The sequence below is a fragment of the Rhipicephalus sanguineus genome, chromosome 4 (assembly GCF_013339695.2).
Source record: "Rhipicephalus sanguineus isolate Rsan-2018 chromosome 4, BIME_Rsan_1.4, whole genome shotgun sequence".
Taxonomy (NCBI): Eukaryota; Metazoa; Arthropoda; class Arachnida; order Ixodida; family Ixodidae; genus Rhipicephalus; species Rhipicephalus sanguineus.
In genome coordinates this window covers 173,800,798-173,816,070 of record NC_051179.1, presented here as the reverse complement: position 1 = coordinate 173,816,070, position 15,273 = coordinate 173,800,798, and the positions used below count along the sequence as shown (strand labels likewise).

Below are 15,273 nucleotides of genomic sequence, written 5' to 3'. Positions count from 1 at the left end.
CACATAATTGCGTATCTCAATCGAAATAATTTGCTCTTAAATAACCGGAACGGTGTCCGTCCGAAGCTCTCATGCCAAACGCAGCTTTCTGAGTTGCTAACAGACCTTCATACCTCACTGCACCTGTCTCATTATGTTGATGGATTCTTTACTGATTTTTCAAAGGCCATTGACTGTGTACATCACAAACGGCTAACATCAAAAACAGGTAATGTCGAACTTGATAGCGAAACAATACGATGGCTTGAAGAATTTCAAACGAATCGTTCTCAGGTAGTTCAATGAAATGATAATAGATCCAGTCCAATACCTGTCAAGTTGGGTGTCCCTTAAAGTACAGTAATAGGTCCACTTTTTTAAATATATGTTAAGTGCGTACCAATGAATATTAATTCAACAGTTCGGTTTTCGCAGACCATTGCGTTATTTACACAAATATAGCTGGTCCTAGCGAAGTCATAAGACTACTATCTGACCTTCATAAGCTAACACAGTGGTGCAGCAAAGGGCATATGCAAATTAATGTAGAAAAGACCAAACACTAGACGTCCAATTCTGTCTTCAAGTCACAATCTAATAATTACATACCAAACGATAACATAGTAGACTTGATTACGTCAGGTAAATGCCTCGGCGTTTTATAAATTCGATTCTACCATGCACTGACCATATAAAATACTTTACATCTAATGTGTGAAATATATTTGGCTTTCAGAAGCGACGCTTACGTCTTGCCGACAGGGTCACCAGGCTTCAAGCATACAATTTCCTGGTTGTGCCCTTCACTGGAATATGCATCAATTATTTGGCATCCCCACCAGACAACCCAAATAATCTACTGGAAGCCGTTCAAAATAAAGCAGCACGATTCATCTTATTATCATACTCGAGATTTCAAAGCGTTTCATCTTTGAAAGAAACGCTGAATATGCCGTCACTTTCTCTGCGCAGGAAATTCTCCAGACCACATTTTTTACCACACCCTGTATCACAGCAACACATATTTTGCCCGGTCGCGTATTCTACCGCCATGTCACACTTCTAGTCGCACCGATCATGCTTGCAAAGTCAGCGCTATGTTCTCCCGGACCGAAAAATACAAGCATTCCCCGCTATCTTTGTTAATAAAAGAATGGAATGATTTACCTTCCAGCCTTCTTTATTTCAGCATTGCTAACGTACTTCAAGTCCTGTAACTTGCAGTAACAATGTTGCTTTGTTCGTTGTTTACTTTTTTTTTATAATGCTTACCTTGTGATCATGTTTTACAAATTACTGTACCATAGCACTTTATTAGCTGCAATGATCGTTTCTCTGTAAAAGTAGTCTTCTGGTATGTGTTAGCCCCATGTAATGCCCCTAGTGGGCCCTTAGTGTACTTGAATAAATTAAATAAATAAATAAAAATTTAAATGAAACCTGACTCATATACTGACACACGACACAACGTGTGCACTTTGGGGCGTCGGCCCCAGATGTTGGAACATCTGGCACTAGCCTACTTGTGTCCACTCCATGTACGTGGCACGTAATGGATCTGCGGGGAAGGGTCAATATCCTCTCACATGTATGATTCATGCAAATAGAATGGTCGTCATCATGCGCTATGAAATTAGTGTGGCCAAGAATATTCACCAGTGCTTGTATCGCAGAATTATAAAAAAAATAAACTTGATGTACAATCGAACAGGTTGGCAAGCTGAGTTATTCAAGGTTCTCTCGATTCCATCATTTCGATTTTCGCTCACTCCGTAGCCTTCAAAGCCCGTATTGTGAGTTTGTTGGATCGGTTGTGCGTCCACCCGTTCAATCCACCAAAGCGACTCACTAAAACGAGTAACGAGTGTCGGCTGAGCTATCGTATAGACTTCCGACAACCGCAAACGACATTGTCTAAGGGTTATGACATGCCACAGACCACCGGAGATGGACGTGTTCCTGAAAAATCAGTAAGCGTAGATTGTAGCAATACGACAGCCAAGTTTTTCTAGTTCCGTGGCTTGAAAACAGTAAAATAACATGAATTTAGCAGGTATAAAGTAAGATATGTCCTATCCGTTTACGTTTTTCTGCTGTTTTAATAAATGTCAGTGTTCGCGGGCTTCCACTGTAAGAATAATAATGTCTGGGGTTTAACCTCCCAAAACCACGATATGATTGTGAGAGACGCTGTAGTGGAGGTCTCCGGAAATTTCGGGCACCTGTGGTTCTTTAACGTGCACCTAAATCTAAGTACACGGGCCTCAAACATTTTCGCCTCCATCGAAAATGCAGCCGCCGCGATTCGATCCCGCGACCTTCGGGTCCGCAGTCGAGCGCCATAACCACTAGACCACCGTGGCTGGGCGGGCTTCCACTGTCGTGCTTTCGATAGAAATCATATTGGTGTTCTTGCGTACGATCAACTGAAGCCGTAAGCTAGGCATCGGTAGTAAATCAGGCGAACTTCCACTACTTCACATAGACGGACACCCGTATTCTTTTCTGCAACTACTCAAGCAACGTGCCGTGAATTTAGTGCTCCAGGTCAATTACCTTGAAGAGTAATACGCACCAGTGAAATCGAAAGCGTAGGATATGCGGTTGGAGAACAGGGCCCTGTTGCTGCCGATCAGCCCGTAGCCGTTTATTTTGTCCGTGTCCACGCTGAATGCGTCGTCGGAATCAGACATGGAACAGCCTATGAAGACACCAATGTTGCGACTCCGCATTGATGCTGGATCATAGCCTGCGTCCATGATTGCTTCGTATGAAGTCTCCAACAGGAGCCTTATTTGGGGGTCCATCAGGTGAGCCTGTTTTGGGTTGACGCCGAACATCTGTGCGTCGAACCGGGACAGGTCCCTTATGGTGCCCATTCTTTCGGGTATCCCAAGAAATCCTGCAATTATAAAATCAAGTATCACGATTAGGCGTAAATGTCTTTGTTCTTAGTTATACACTAGTGGAACAGCTGTGCGCTGCAGTAATATCCATTTTGCTGCTCAACGTGTCCAATAGCAGTGTTTGGCGGCAATGCCGTCCGCCGCTGCTTAAGTCGTGTCGCAGCTATTACTCATATTGAGCAAAAATATTCTAGTTCTCACATCGATGTAACCTAGGCGCTGCATCTGAGTGAACTACTTGGGTGAACTACATCTGAGTGAACTACTGAGTGAACTACGTCGTCAGTACTTGTAAGCTGCTAAAAAATGCAATTTAGAGGTGATCTAACTCGCGAAAGATAGCCTGTGCAAATAAATAGTTGGCCACGACGCCTTCTAATTGCGTAGTATTTCACAAGCTCTAAGGGCGTGGGAATAGTAGAATTGTTGGCATTTTAAAGCTGCCCATTCATTACAAAGGGTCCAGACATAATTCATCACCATACTGAGCACATAACAGGCTACGTCATTGGACCATAATAAATCAAGACATGACACAATCTCAGCGTGTGTACTTCTATTTACTGGAACGTATTAAGGTGATGTAAACGAGGTAATTTTTAGGAACGGACCTTTATTTGCAGTCTAAAAAGACAGGGCGTGCAAACAAGCCTCTTGTTTGCACGCCGTGTCTTTTTAGAATGAATACTTACCAACTAGCTCAGCTCTCTGTTATTCTAAGCTTTATTTGCAGATTTGAGAAGCGCACAACAAAAAGGAGGACAGTAACAAAAAGTCCACGGGTTTCCTACACTATCGCTAAGTCGACCCGAAGGCGAACGCATGAGTGCCGATGCACTAAACGATGAAACGAACCATCAAAATCCGACGAGGCGAATGGTTCGGTGTACCTTTGTGCTTGCCAAGCCTCTTCGGGTATTGCGTACTTACGGAAACGGCGTTTCTTTCTTTTTTACTCAATTTCACGCCGCAAAGACACAGTGAAAGCGCACCTAGCGCGGTTGTGCGATACTTTTGCTTCGTTTATCTCACGCAGCTAATGCCCCTTTCCGTTCAGGGTCACGCTAAGATGAAACTTATTAGGCTTTCGCCTTAACATGTGAGACAAACACTACTTTCAGAAAGAAACCATGCTTTCCGAACTTTTGCACTTAACTCTGCTACTATGATACAATTACGCTGCAGAAGGAAGTAAACTGCATTTGCAAATCAATAAGATTAGAGTATGGCGTCTATTAGTGGGTCTGGGCGCCTACTAAAGGCGTGGTAAGTTGGGCCATTTGGTACTGGTTCATGTTGTAACAGCAGTGGCGTAGCCATGGGATGACAAACCGGCATGTGTCCCTCCCTAATTTTTTCTGTCATGGGACAGTCAGTCAGTCAGTCAGTTAAGAACCTAATTAATAGGTCTTGAGGAGTTTAAGCCGCTGGGGGATCTAGGGCGGACACCCTAGCAGCCGCTACCGTAGGCGACGCCCAAGTCGGGGCGGGAATGTGGTGGCGTTCCGCCAGTTCTTGGGCCCTCTGGACTGCCTTAAGTTGGTGGTGGAGCACGGAGCTCCTGAGCGCTTCTTGCAGGACATTGCCAGAGCATGTGCGAGAGTTCTGTGCAATCTGGTCATTGTGGAGTGATGTCTGTGTTGTAATGACTCAGTCGGCCCCGCTATAGGTGCGATCTCGTTTCTAGCATGCGAAAGGCTAGCGCTTGCGCGCGTTCGAGCTTTGTGTGTGGTAAAGGGTATTGGCTTCTGTTGTTGCGGTAGCGAGAGGTGATTTCGTGGAAGGTTAGCAAGGGGTCGTTAAACTGTATGTATGGGCCCAGCTCTTCGGTGGCTGATTGATCTTCGCGGCGGGTGAGCTCTCGCGCTCGGTCATGAGCCGTTTCGTTGAGGTTGTGATATTGGGAGTGGACGTCTTAGCCTATGAGGACAGGGAACCCAGCGAGGTAGTGCGAGCCCGTGTGCTTGCGTGCTTGTAAAACGTGGGCTGCTTCAAACGAGATGTTGCCGGTTTCGTAAGCCCGATTGGCGGCGCGGGAGTATGTGAAAACGCTGGAGTGCGAGGGGTCGGTCATCGCTAAAGCTACGGCGACCTGCTCGGCTATGGTGCTCGTTGCTAGCCTAACCGAGGTGGCTGAGCGTAGGGCTCCATCGTCATCTACTACCGCGAGTGCAAAGGTGGAGGAGTTACCGTATTGCGCCACATCGAAGAATACGGTAGATTGATACTTGGGACTGTGCAGCGCTCACAAAAAGGGACAAGGGACAGAAGGAGTACACAGGACACTTCCTCTGTTCCTTGTCCCTTTTTGTGAGCGCTGCACAGTCCCAAGAATGAATCAATACCAACTGGCTCAATTTTCTATTCTAAGTCTGAATACAGTAGCGCCGCGATTCGCGGCGGTACGGTTGAGGATCGCGCGAGCGCGGGCCAGGCGCCTGCGTTTGTTGTTTTGTGGGTGGACGTTTCGCGGGAATGGAGTTACCATGTAGGTATCTCGGATATCTCGCGGGAGAGTTACTGCGCGTTCAAGGTAGGGGTGTGAGGACATGCCGATTTCGTTTAGTAGTCGACGCCCTGCCTTGGAGGAGGAGAGGCGGACCACTTGGGCCGTGGTCGGGGCCTCGGTCACTTCGTGGATGTTGTTGTGCATGCCTAGTTGGTCGAGACGGCAGGTACACGTGTTTTGAGGTAGGCCGAGGACTTGTTAGATGCTTTTGTGCATGAGTGTGTTGAGTTTCGTCTTTTCCACCTTTGACCAGTTGTCGGCAGAGGCGACGTAATTGATGTGGCTCATTAGGAACGCATGGCACATGCGCAGGAGGTTGTCCTCGCCGAGGCCTTGCCTGCGACCCGAGACTCGCTTGATGAGTTGGAGTATATTTTCCGTTTCAGTTCTGATGTGTATTATAGTACGTACATGGCACCCGGTGGTCTTGACTAGGCGGCCGAGAATGCGTATGGAGTCAACGCGGGGTATTCGTTGCCCGTCTTTGGATTAGAGTGCTATGGGAAGCTCACAAAGCACAAAATGACACTCGACCGCAGTTACCTCCGCGGTCCACACTGCGGACTAAAGACGTGCCCTCACCGAAACAATTTCTGCCTGCACCCCTGTGTAACGGTGCACATAAAAAAAACGGACTGGCACAAAGGAGGTGAGAAGACAGCTCAAACAGACGTTGTTTGTGCGTTCTTCTGTTTTGTGTTCCCGTCCGTTTATTTGCGCTGTTACACCATGAGTGCTTCTGAGACTTTATCTGGAGGCGCCTTCCTGAGCACGCTGGGCAGCCCAGTGTTCAGCCATCAGGTTCGAGATAAATAGTTCAGTATTCCAATGCGAACCGATGTTTATATCACAGCTTGATGACCAATCTTCGTGGCAGGCGTAGCTAGGAGTCCACACTAACATTGTCCTTCTCTTCCACACTTGATGGAGTGTCCGGCATCACTTCCCCCTTTTTATACGGGGCCCACCATGCGAGTCATTCAGTGTCGCGTGTGGTGGTATCGCTTTAAACGAGCGATATGTAAGACGTCGGTCTTCTTAGAGCGACGGCCAGCAGACGTGAACAGTGGTATGACGTAAGTAGCGTCACTAAGACTTGACAACAAGACAAAGTTTTGGTACAATCCAAATTGCAGTAAGGGTTAGGGCAAATATGCGCGCAGAGAATGTGCACAACCTGCTGTTACCAGTGGTCTCATGCAGCACGTCTTCGCAGGCGTAGGTTATACAAGGGGAATGTCCGAGTTTCGGCGCTTACAATCAACTGCCCTGTTAACGCATTCGGTGTGTCCGTTCGTCCATGGATGGTACGGAGCGGCGTGACGAGAATACAAAGCAGACAGGTGGAACAGCTGTACCACGACTTTGACGGCCGCGATCGCTGATACGGACACAAGGGGAAGCATGACAGTCGATTAGGTGGCATAGCAAAAAGCACAAAACGCGATCAGCCGTAGCGGCAGATATCACTGCTGTTTCAGCATGACTGGTCACGTGGTCGACAAAGACGATAATCCAGTGGTGTTCACTGATGGAGCATGGAAAAAGGCCTAGCATGTGAACACCGAAAATCTCAAAAGGAGAGCGCGCAGGCGGGATGGGATAGAGAAGTCCCGGCGATGCACTCGTTCGACGCTTGGAACCGTTGGTATTGCGTGCACGTGGCGACGTATGCAGCCGTAGCGTGACGCATCCGTCGTCAGTAGAACGATTTGAGCGTACGGTTCAAGATGCTGGCAACACCCATGTGACCGGATGTACGGTCATCCTGCATAGCCTGAACCACGTTAGGTCGCAAGATCTCAGCAACAACTCAAGGTAGGCGGGCGCCATTTCCAGAAAAAAATTCGTTTGTAAACAATGTATTGCTGTATAACAAAAGGGCATCGACGCGGCTTGCCGGCTTCACGGCAGCAGATGAAAAGATAGAGGACAGATTGCGGTCTTTACGTTGTTCAGCACCTAAATTGACAAGATCTGGAAACGCGGAGTCAAGAGCTCCTAGATAGTCGTTGAAATTCTGGGCGTCACATTGCGTCGTGGCAAGGTGAAGTCGCGACACAAGAGTCTAAAGACAACTTGGTGCTCGTAGGGAACGAACCTATAACATTCGAATAACACGTCCGAAGGTCTACCAAGTGAGTTGCAGGGTTAGTCGTCCTATCACCCTCTTTATTTTATACTTCTGTGCATGTAAACCTGGGAGTGTTAGCCAGCGCCGCTAGTAGCCATGACGGTGAGTGTAAACACTTTTTTAGTGAATCGGCATCAAGTAGTAGCTGAACTTTTTACAAGCTAGCAGCTGTTCAGAATTCGTCAAAGACTACTGGAAGAAGAACGCTATTTTGTTTCCTTTTTCTGTTAGTTTTATTGATCTCCACCCTCGAAGGCATTCCACAGCCAACTTTAATTTGCACTGTCTCCGGGATCGTGCACATTCGCAGCCTTCTGTACCTCACGTGGTCTCCGAGATCAACCCATCTTTGGCTAAGCGACGATGCCACATGATGACGTCATCGCTGACGTCTTAAGGAGTAACAAAATTTTGTAATCTTTTCGGAAGAAAAAATCCTGCGCCATCGACCGGACCTAACGTCACAGAAGAGGCTGTGCAAGCGCTACTGCGCTTTCTGCGTTCAACCGGTCTCTCAGAACGGCTGATTGGAACGTCCTGTGTGTGTGGGCAAACGTTTTCTTTTTTTTTTTTTCGTTTTCAATTTGTCTCTCTCTCTCCCTTCTTTCCTACACCTATTTCCCCACGCCTGTGCAGGGTATCAAACTGGTCACTCGCACCAGGTTAACCTCCCTGCGTTTCCTTTTCATCTATTTCTCTCTCTCTCTCTCTCTCTCACACTTTCTCTCTTGTGACATCTGACGTCATGATGATGTCATACGGCGGCGTCATCAAGTGATGATCTTTTGCAACGCACGTATTGACGCGGACGGTGACTTTCCGCGTTTAATGAGGCATTTGCGGATTTCGCCCTAATAAACCTCCACATACTACATGAAGGCATCAAGTCTGCCGGAACGAGACCCTCGCCATGAACTAGCGAAGGAAGATGAATTGACCAAGGGCTCGTTTACTTTGTTAGGCACAACCTAATTAAACCTACTGGCAATTACTCCAAGGAAGGTACAGAGGACTTTATTTGCAGTTTTTCAATTGTAGTGTAGTATTTACGATATAAATGTAACGAAATTTATGTGCACGAAAAGACAACTTCCCGCCAGCAGGCACCGAGCCTACAACCGTCGGATAAAGCTGTAGCTTAATTGAGAAAGCATCGTGCGCGTTATCCGATGGTTGTAGGTTTGTTCTGTGCCCACGGCAAGTTTTACTATGGTCCACTTTAATTTCATTAAAATATGTCGTAAATAAAACGCTACAGTAAAAGCTACAACTAATGCTTGACAAAGTGGCCACGTCCAGATAGCTGTGTCAGCTGCCCTTCGGTGGCGTGCAAATGAATTCGCGTTGTTGGACGCGGTGGGGTTTCATGTGCGTTTTTGGGCCTTTTTAGGTGTACAGATCTACGCAGTGTTTTTCTGATAGCAAACATTCAGTAGAAAGTTAGCGCAAATCCCGTTGTGTTTTTGTCGTCTGTGTTTGCTAGCGCTGTGATGCATTTTGATATAGTTGTACTATGGTCCACTTTAATTTCATTACAAATATATCATAATTAAAACGCTGTAATAAAATCTACTACTAATGCTTGACAAAGTGGCCACGTCCAGATAACTGTGTGAGCTGCTTCGGTGGGGTTCACTGTAAATGAATTTGCCTTCTTGGACGCGGTGGGTTTTCATGTGTGTTTATTGGGCCTTTTATTGCGATAGCAATTATATGGACAGTCTCGGCTGGTTTTTGCCGCCGCCATCATGCACCGTATATGTATAAGTATGTATATGTATATAAAATAAATAAAAAAGTCACAGTTTCGCCGCAACGGCGAAGCAATGAATGCGATAGCAAAAAAATTGGAATGTAACGCGAAGAACGGAAACCAGCTCGAATTTTCCAGCGCGTAGTTCAAGAGCAAAGGACGCACGGAAAGAACACACACAGGACGAGCGCGAACTATCATGCGTCACAGCTCGACACTTGAAGCGCACTGCTCAAACACAAAGCAGGACACACGAAACGAACGAACAGGTACACAAGGACGAGCGCGAACTGTCACAGTTGTTACTTATTTCTGTTTGAACAGCGCGCTCCTTTCGCAAACGCGGCCGCTGCAGAGAGCGAAATGACCTTCGTACGCTCTGTGACTTCAGCGCGGACATCGAGGGGAAAGCACATGACAGACAACCCCCCCGCTTCCCGCCTATCCCGCCTACCCCCTTATTTCCTCGGATAAGCGCACCAATGCAACCACGCCCTGTACGGCAAAGAGAAACGGCGTTCGCAGGAGTGGGGTGAGCTGACCGACGCCTTTAAGCGTGCCCGTTGCGCTCCTAGCGCCATCTCGCTGGTAATGAAGAAACTCTTATGAGCACCTGCCGTCTCTGAGTACTGCGCTAAAGGGTGTGTATATAACGCTCGACGTTCTCGACGTCAGCCACCTGGACGAGCTGCGCTTTGTGGCATAGTGGTTAGAGCCACGCGCTGCGGAGAAGTCGCTGGTTCGATTCCGCGCTTCGGAAGCTTTTTTCGGAATTATTTCTCTTTGGGACTTTTACACACACACACACACACACACACACACACACACATATATATATATATATATATATATATATATATATATATATATATATATATATATATATATATATATATATATATATATTGTCGCGACGTCAAGAGAGAGGTCGTAACGCACAGATCAAGAGAAGAACAGCAGGTCGGAGTTTTTTTAATACCGCGCGCAGCGAACTCTTCTTCTTTCTTCCTTTCTATCTTCTGCACGCAGCGTATGCCCATTTGTGTTGTCGTCGTCTTTCTTATTGCATGCACGTGGCAATATATATATATATATATATATATATATATATATATATATATATTATAGACACACTTATACATATACGCAGCATGACGACGGCGAGGGCAAAAACCAGCCGAGACTGTCCTTATAGACCATATACAAAATATGCTGCCATCTAGCGGCCGCGAGGGTCCCGTTTGCAGTCACTGACTTTGGGACTTTCGTCTGCATATCTTTTTGTACCGATCATTGTAATCTCAATTGTAATAAACTGAAACTGAGACTGAAACTGAGTGCGCATTTCCGCCATGTTGAAGGCGAAGCGCGCTCCGCATGTGCACACACGGAGCGTACTTATCGGCGTGTGGCTGAGATTGAGGAAAATGGGATGCTGGAAAAAGGTTAGCAGGAAACTAGCCTCCATGTGTTATTACATTTCCTTGCGGCCGACGGGAAGCGGCAGATTGTTCCGTTGCTACGGCTACTGCTTACTTAATAGATGCGGTATGTGACAGCATCGGCACCCATCGGAGAACGTTCTGTCGTGTCATGCCGGAACGAGACAGTTTTCGCGCCGTGTACTTTTGCAGGCACAGACAAACTGACTTCGTGTACGAGCTCCAAAGCTGCATGGCGGCTACTCGCGCATGCCTGCGCTGCTGTTGACAGCATTACTTTGTTTATTTCATTTCGATAACAATTACATGTTAGACAGGTAGCTAGTGCGCGTCATCGATTCTCAGCGAACGAACCGTTTGTGTTGGAACGTGTTGTTTGTAGTTTGTTTTCGACTGTGTAGTTTAAAAAGGTAGCGTCTGGCGGGGTGCTTTGCGCACGTATTGCTTCACTATGCTTGTTTTTCCTGCGCTTGATTAAACAATGAAAATTCACAGCGTACATGTAAAATTAAAGTGAGCTGCAAGTCGTCATAACTCTCATCGAACCTTTAGTATAAACGCGCCCGATCTCACGTCGGTGATGATGTACTGGGCAGAATTCACGGAAGATTCACGGTTTACGATGAACCTCCGCAGCTTCGCCCACTCATCATCATTCACTCCGTATATATGCTGTGATTTTTTTTATACCCCAAGAAGAGCACATGTCAGGTTCTTCCAGCTGACGCTGATTGCACTTTGGGAAAAAAATCCTGTATCAACCCCTGTGTGCTATGAAATATTAAGAGATGCTTTTTCTTGGTACTTTTCGTATGAAACTGAAAAAAAAATGCTGTTCCCGCAGATGTGTTACATTCGACTATCGGTGCGCTACCCTTGGTTACGCGCTGAGGTGGTTTCGCAAGCGTTAAGTCGGCGACGATAAACTGCCTTGCTGCAACGGGTTTAAATTGTAAGGCGCGAGTATGCCTCGAAAGCGACGATGTGAACGCGAGTACTCTTGGCGGATCGTGTTATTTACGAGTACATGTCGGAAGGCTATTCAATAAAATACTAGCTAATCGGCGCCTACTTCATGGAGTAACTAACGCGTTTCATGTTCACTTTTCACGTGCGTGAGAAGTGGACCTTTCTTATATTTTAATCGTGCGATAGCTCTATGCAAAACATACATCAGCGACTGCATTGTTTCAAAAACAACAAAGAGGACAACGTTTTTTGAAAAATAAGATGCACAATACAGTAGGTCGGCGTAGCAGTCCTTTATGAAATACACTTTGAAATGGGTCAACAGCATTTTCTTACCGTCATCGCCGTGCTCATCCGCGTCGCGCGCTAATGCCGCCTCCCAAACATCCTGCACCACACGCATGATATTCCGATAGGTATATAACAACGCTTCATTCGCTACAGTAAAACAGACAAAATTTATAATAAAGCGCAAAGCTTCAGTATCAGCGACGAGCGGCTTACATGTGACTCGGTGACAACCTTCTTCTCGTTGCGAGGCAGTTCACACGTAATAATTCCAACGTAAAAACTAGGAAATGCCGGTAACGTGTATACAGGCTCGTCTGACATTTTTATGCCCCGATTGTCATCTATCAACACAGATACAAGCAAGAAGTTATAGCAGGATAACAATACGATTCGGACACAAGCCTCCAACATGGCGTCGAATCGGTAGTTTCGTCAAACCTCCGACAGATGACAGCAATTTTGCATAAGGTTTCTAATTGCTATCGCAATAAAATGCTTCAGAAGCGCGGAATCGAACCAGCGACCGCTCGTAGCGCGTGACGCTAACCACTACACCACAAAGCGCAGATTCTTCTGGTGGATAACGGCGAGCGTTATATACACACCCTTTACTGCTGGCAGGGCTCAGAGACGGCAGGCGCTTATAAGCGTTTCTTCATTACCGGCGAGATGGCGCGAGGAGCGAGGAGCGCAACGGGCGCATTTAAAAGTCGTCGGCCAGCTCACTCGCTTCTAATATTTTCGCAGGGAGAACCTTGTCCTTCCGCTGTCTGCTCGCGCGGTAGTTGCTGCCGGGAGGTAGATATTTCTGCAGCGTAGCAGCGCGTCCATCACGGGCCGCTTTTCTTGCTATCACATTCATCGCATCGCCCTTGCGGCGAAACTGTGACATTTTTACATGTACAGATCTACACAATGTTTTTCTGATAGCAAACATTCACTAGAAAGTTAGCGCAAATCCTGTTGTGTCTTTCTCGTCTATGTCTGCTAGCGCTGTGCTACATTTCGTTATAAATAACGTCCCCTACGCCTTTCTAGCTTTCATTGTCTGTTAGTTCTTTTGGGTTACGGCACTAGTGAGATGTTTTATCATAGCGTACACAATGTATTTGCGTTATCAGCCTGCGACTAAGCTTGCACACACTACATGCTTCCATACATCCTCAAGCAGTGTCGAACAATATAGACGTTGCCTGTCATTCAATCCTCCATACTCTAGGTTTATTTGCTAACAAGGAAGAGAAATTGTTTCATGAAGCTTTTACAGCACTGTCTGCCTTACACAGCCTTGGATGTGTGACACTGAGACTCACTTGTTCGGCAATCTCAGCGAAAATTGAAGTGCGGATGAAAGTAACTAATACCATTATTCAAGACTACTCCGCGTTGCACTCCTTGCAGAGTTCTCGCTTATTACCTCCACCTAATATTTCACGCGAATAAGTGACACGGAAAAGTGATTGTGTGGATTTAGAGATCGGGCGAACGCCATTTGAAACAAACGAAAAGAATATGCCCGCAGTGTTATTAAGGCGCACTGTAGCTGTCTTTCTAAACGAAACAGAAAGAGCATGAGGTTACGAGAACATTCGCACGTCCGACGTGTACCAGCTGTTCTGTAACTTCAGAAAAAGATTTTGTGCGCATTGCTGCTTTCTCGCCCCTCACGCAGCGCAAGCATATCTCATTTTGACCACCTGTTTCATATGAACAAACATTAGGCACAGCTGCTTGCTTTGTGAACAACCGCAATATTTTATGCCGACGGCTATAAGACAGCTTATCAAGCCAAGCAGACTGTAACTCTCGTTGATAAACTGACAGGAAATGCAGTACGGAGACAGGCTGCCCTGCCTGCGATATATACTAAGATTATATCTACACCATCATGAGGTCATTGGCATGGCATGCCACGCATTAATGCTGAAGGAACGCTGTTCGTAGTCAAATATGCCAAGTTGGTTCACGCAAGATACATTAAATTCACTCTGCCTCCGCTCCCTGGCACCGTCGTTTGCTCCACAGAGGACACGTATAACTATGTATAACGTGTTTGAATATTTCGAAGATTTTTCCTCGTGTTGCTGTTCCAGAAAGAAAACAAAAAACGGGTTTTTCTGGCGCGATTGTCTATGTTTTATCCTGGACCTTATGCATCTACATTAAAGAAATCCCTGTGTTTTCTTTGACATCGCGCGCATCACCGCGGGCAAGAGCGTCGTCCATTTGCGCAAGCAGAAAAATTTTCGCGTCGCAATATATTGCTTCGTTTACCACACATCACGCTGTTCTGTACATCGTTGTAGCCAGCTGAATAATCCACTTAATTGTTTTCAGCAACCATAAGAGCTAGTCGCTGTTGCCACGATCGGAGGTGACCTGGCATGGACACTCCATGCCAGGTCTCCATGCGTTCATACAGCACACCTTTCACCCACCTGTTATTTGCGCCACAATGAAGGCGTTTCGTGTATGTCCGCCATGGCAAAATAGCAGGAAGAACGGGTAAATAGGGTTGTGCCCGCATGACAATAGTCCTGATCACCTTTATCAAAGTGCTATTTCAAATGGGGTGGTAACAAACAGGCACACAACGGTGCGACTACGGTGGCTGTACGTTGCACATTCGAAAAAGGTATTTTTGCTGCAGGGTATTCATTAAGCACCAGAGTTCAATAGCTAGGCAATTCCTTCACGACTTCGAGCGTATTGCGAGGCCTCTTTCAATTCCCCCGTACGGAAATCGTAACAGCCCTACTGCGGTCTAAAGAAACTCCTTATTTTGTGTTGGCACCGATGACCGCGCCGATGGAGCTGGACGATCGGCTCATAAACAAGACCTGCGCATGCCCATACCGCTCTTGAAACGGACGCTGTGCGGCAACTGCACTCACGTGCTCACCGCATCACGCTTCTACAGTGGAATTCGCAGGGTTCCTCCAACTCTTGCTTGTATTCTATTGATCCTAATTTGCAACATTGTTTGCCATCCGGGATCTCAGGACGCGATGCAACTTTTTGGGTCGCATGTGGTTAGATGTGGCATTTGCGAATGCTTATTCGTATCTCACTGGAATGGCCGCCTACGCGGCATGCAATTTATGCACCCGTGAGCAGACGCTTGAGCACATTCTATATCACTGTCCATCCTGCCAGACTCCACGACGTGGTCTAGAAGCCAAACTCCATCGTCTTGATGCAAGACCACTATCAGACAAAAAGATCCTGGGACTTTTGTTCGTGGTTTCCTGTATGCCCAAGGCTACGAAAGCCCTTTTGTGCTACTTGAA

The 15,273-nt window shown here is 46.6% G+C and overlaps 1 protein-coding gene across 1 annotated transcript in view; it reads right to left on the bottom strand.

The window, feature by feature from the left end:
- LOC119391860 (fatty acid synthase) overlaps positions 1-5,538 on the bottom strand; it is a 507,973-nt gene extending 502,435 nt beyond the window's left edge. Inside the window, exons 1-2 of the mRNA XM_049415427.1 lie at positions 5,439-5,538; positions 2,555-2,881 (exon numbers count right to left, since the gene is read on the bottom strand). Of these exons, the coding sequence (XP_049271384.1) occupies positions 2,555-2,881; positions 5,439-5,538 (427 nt within the window). The remainder of the gene's footprint in view (positions 1-2,554; positions 2,882-5,438) is intronic.
- Between the last annotated feature and the right edge of the window lie 9,735 nt (positions 5,539-15,273).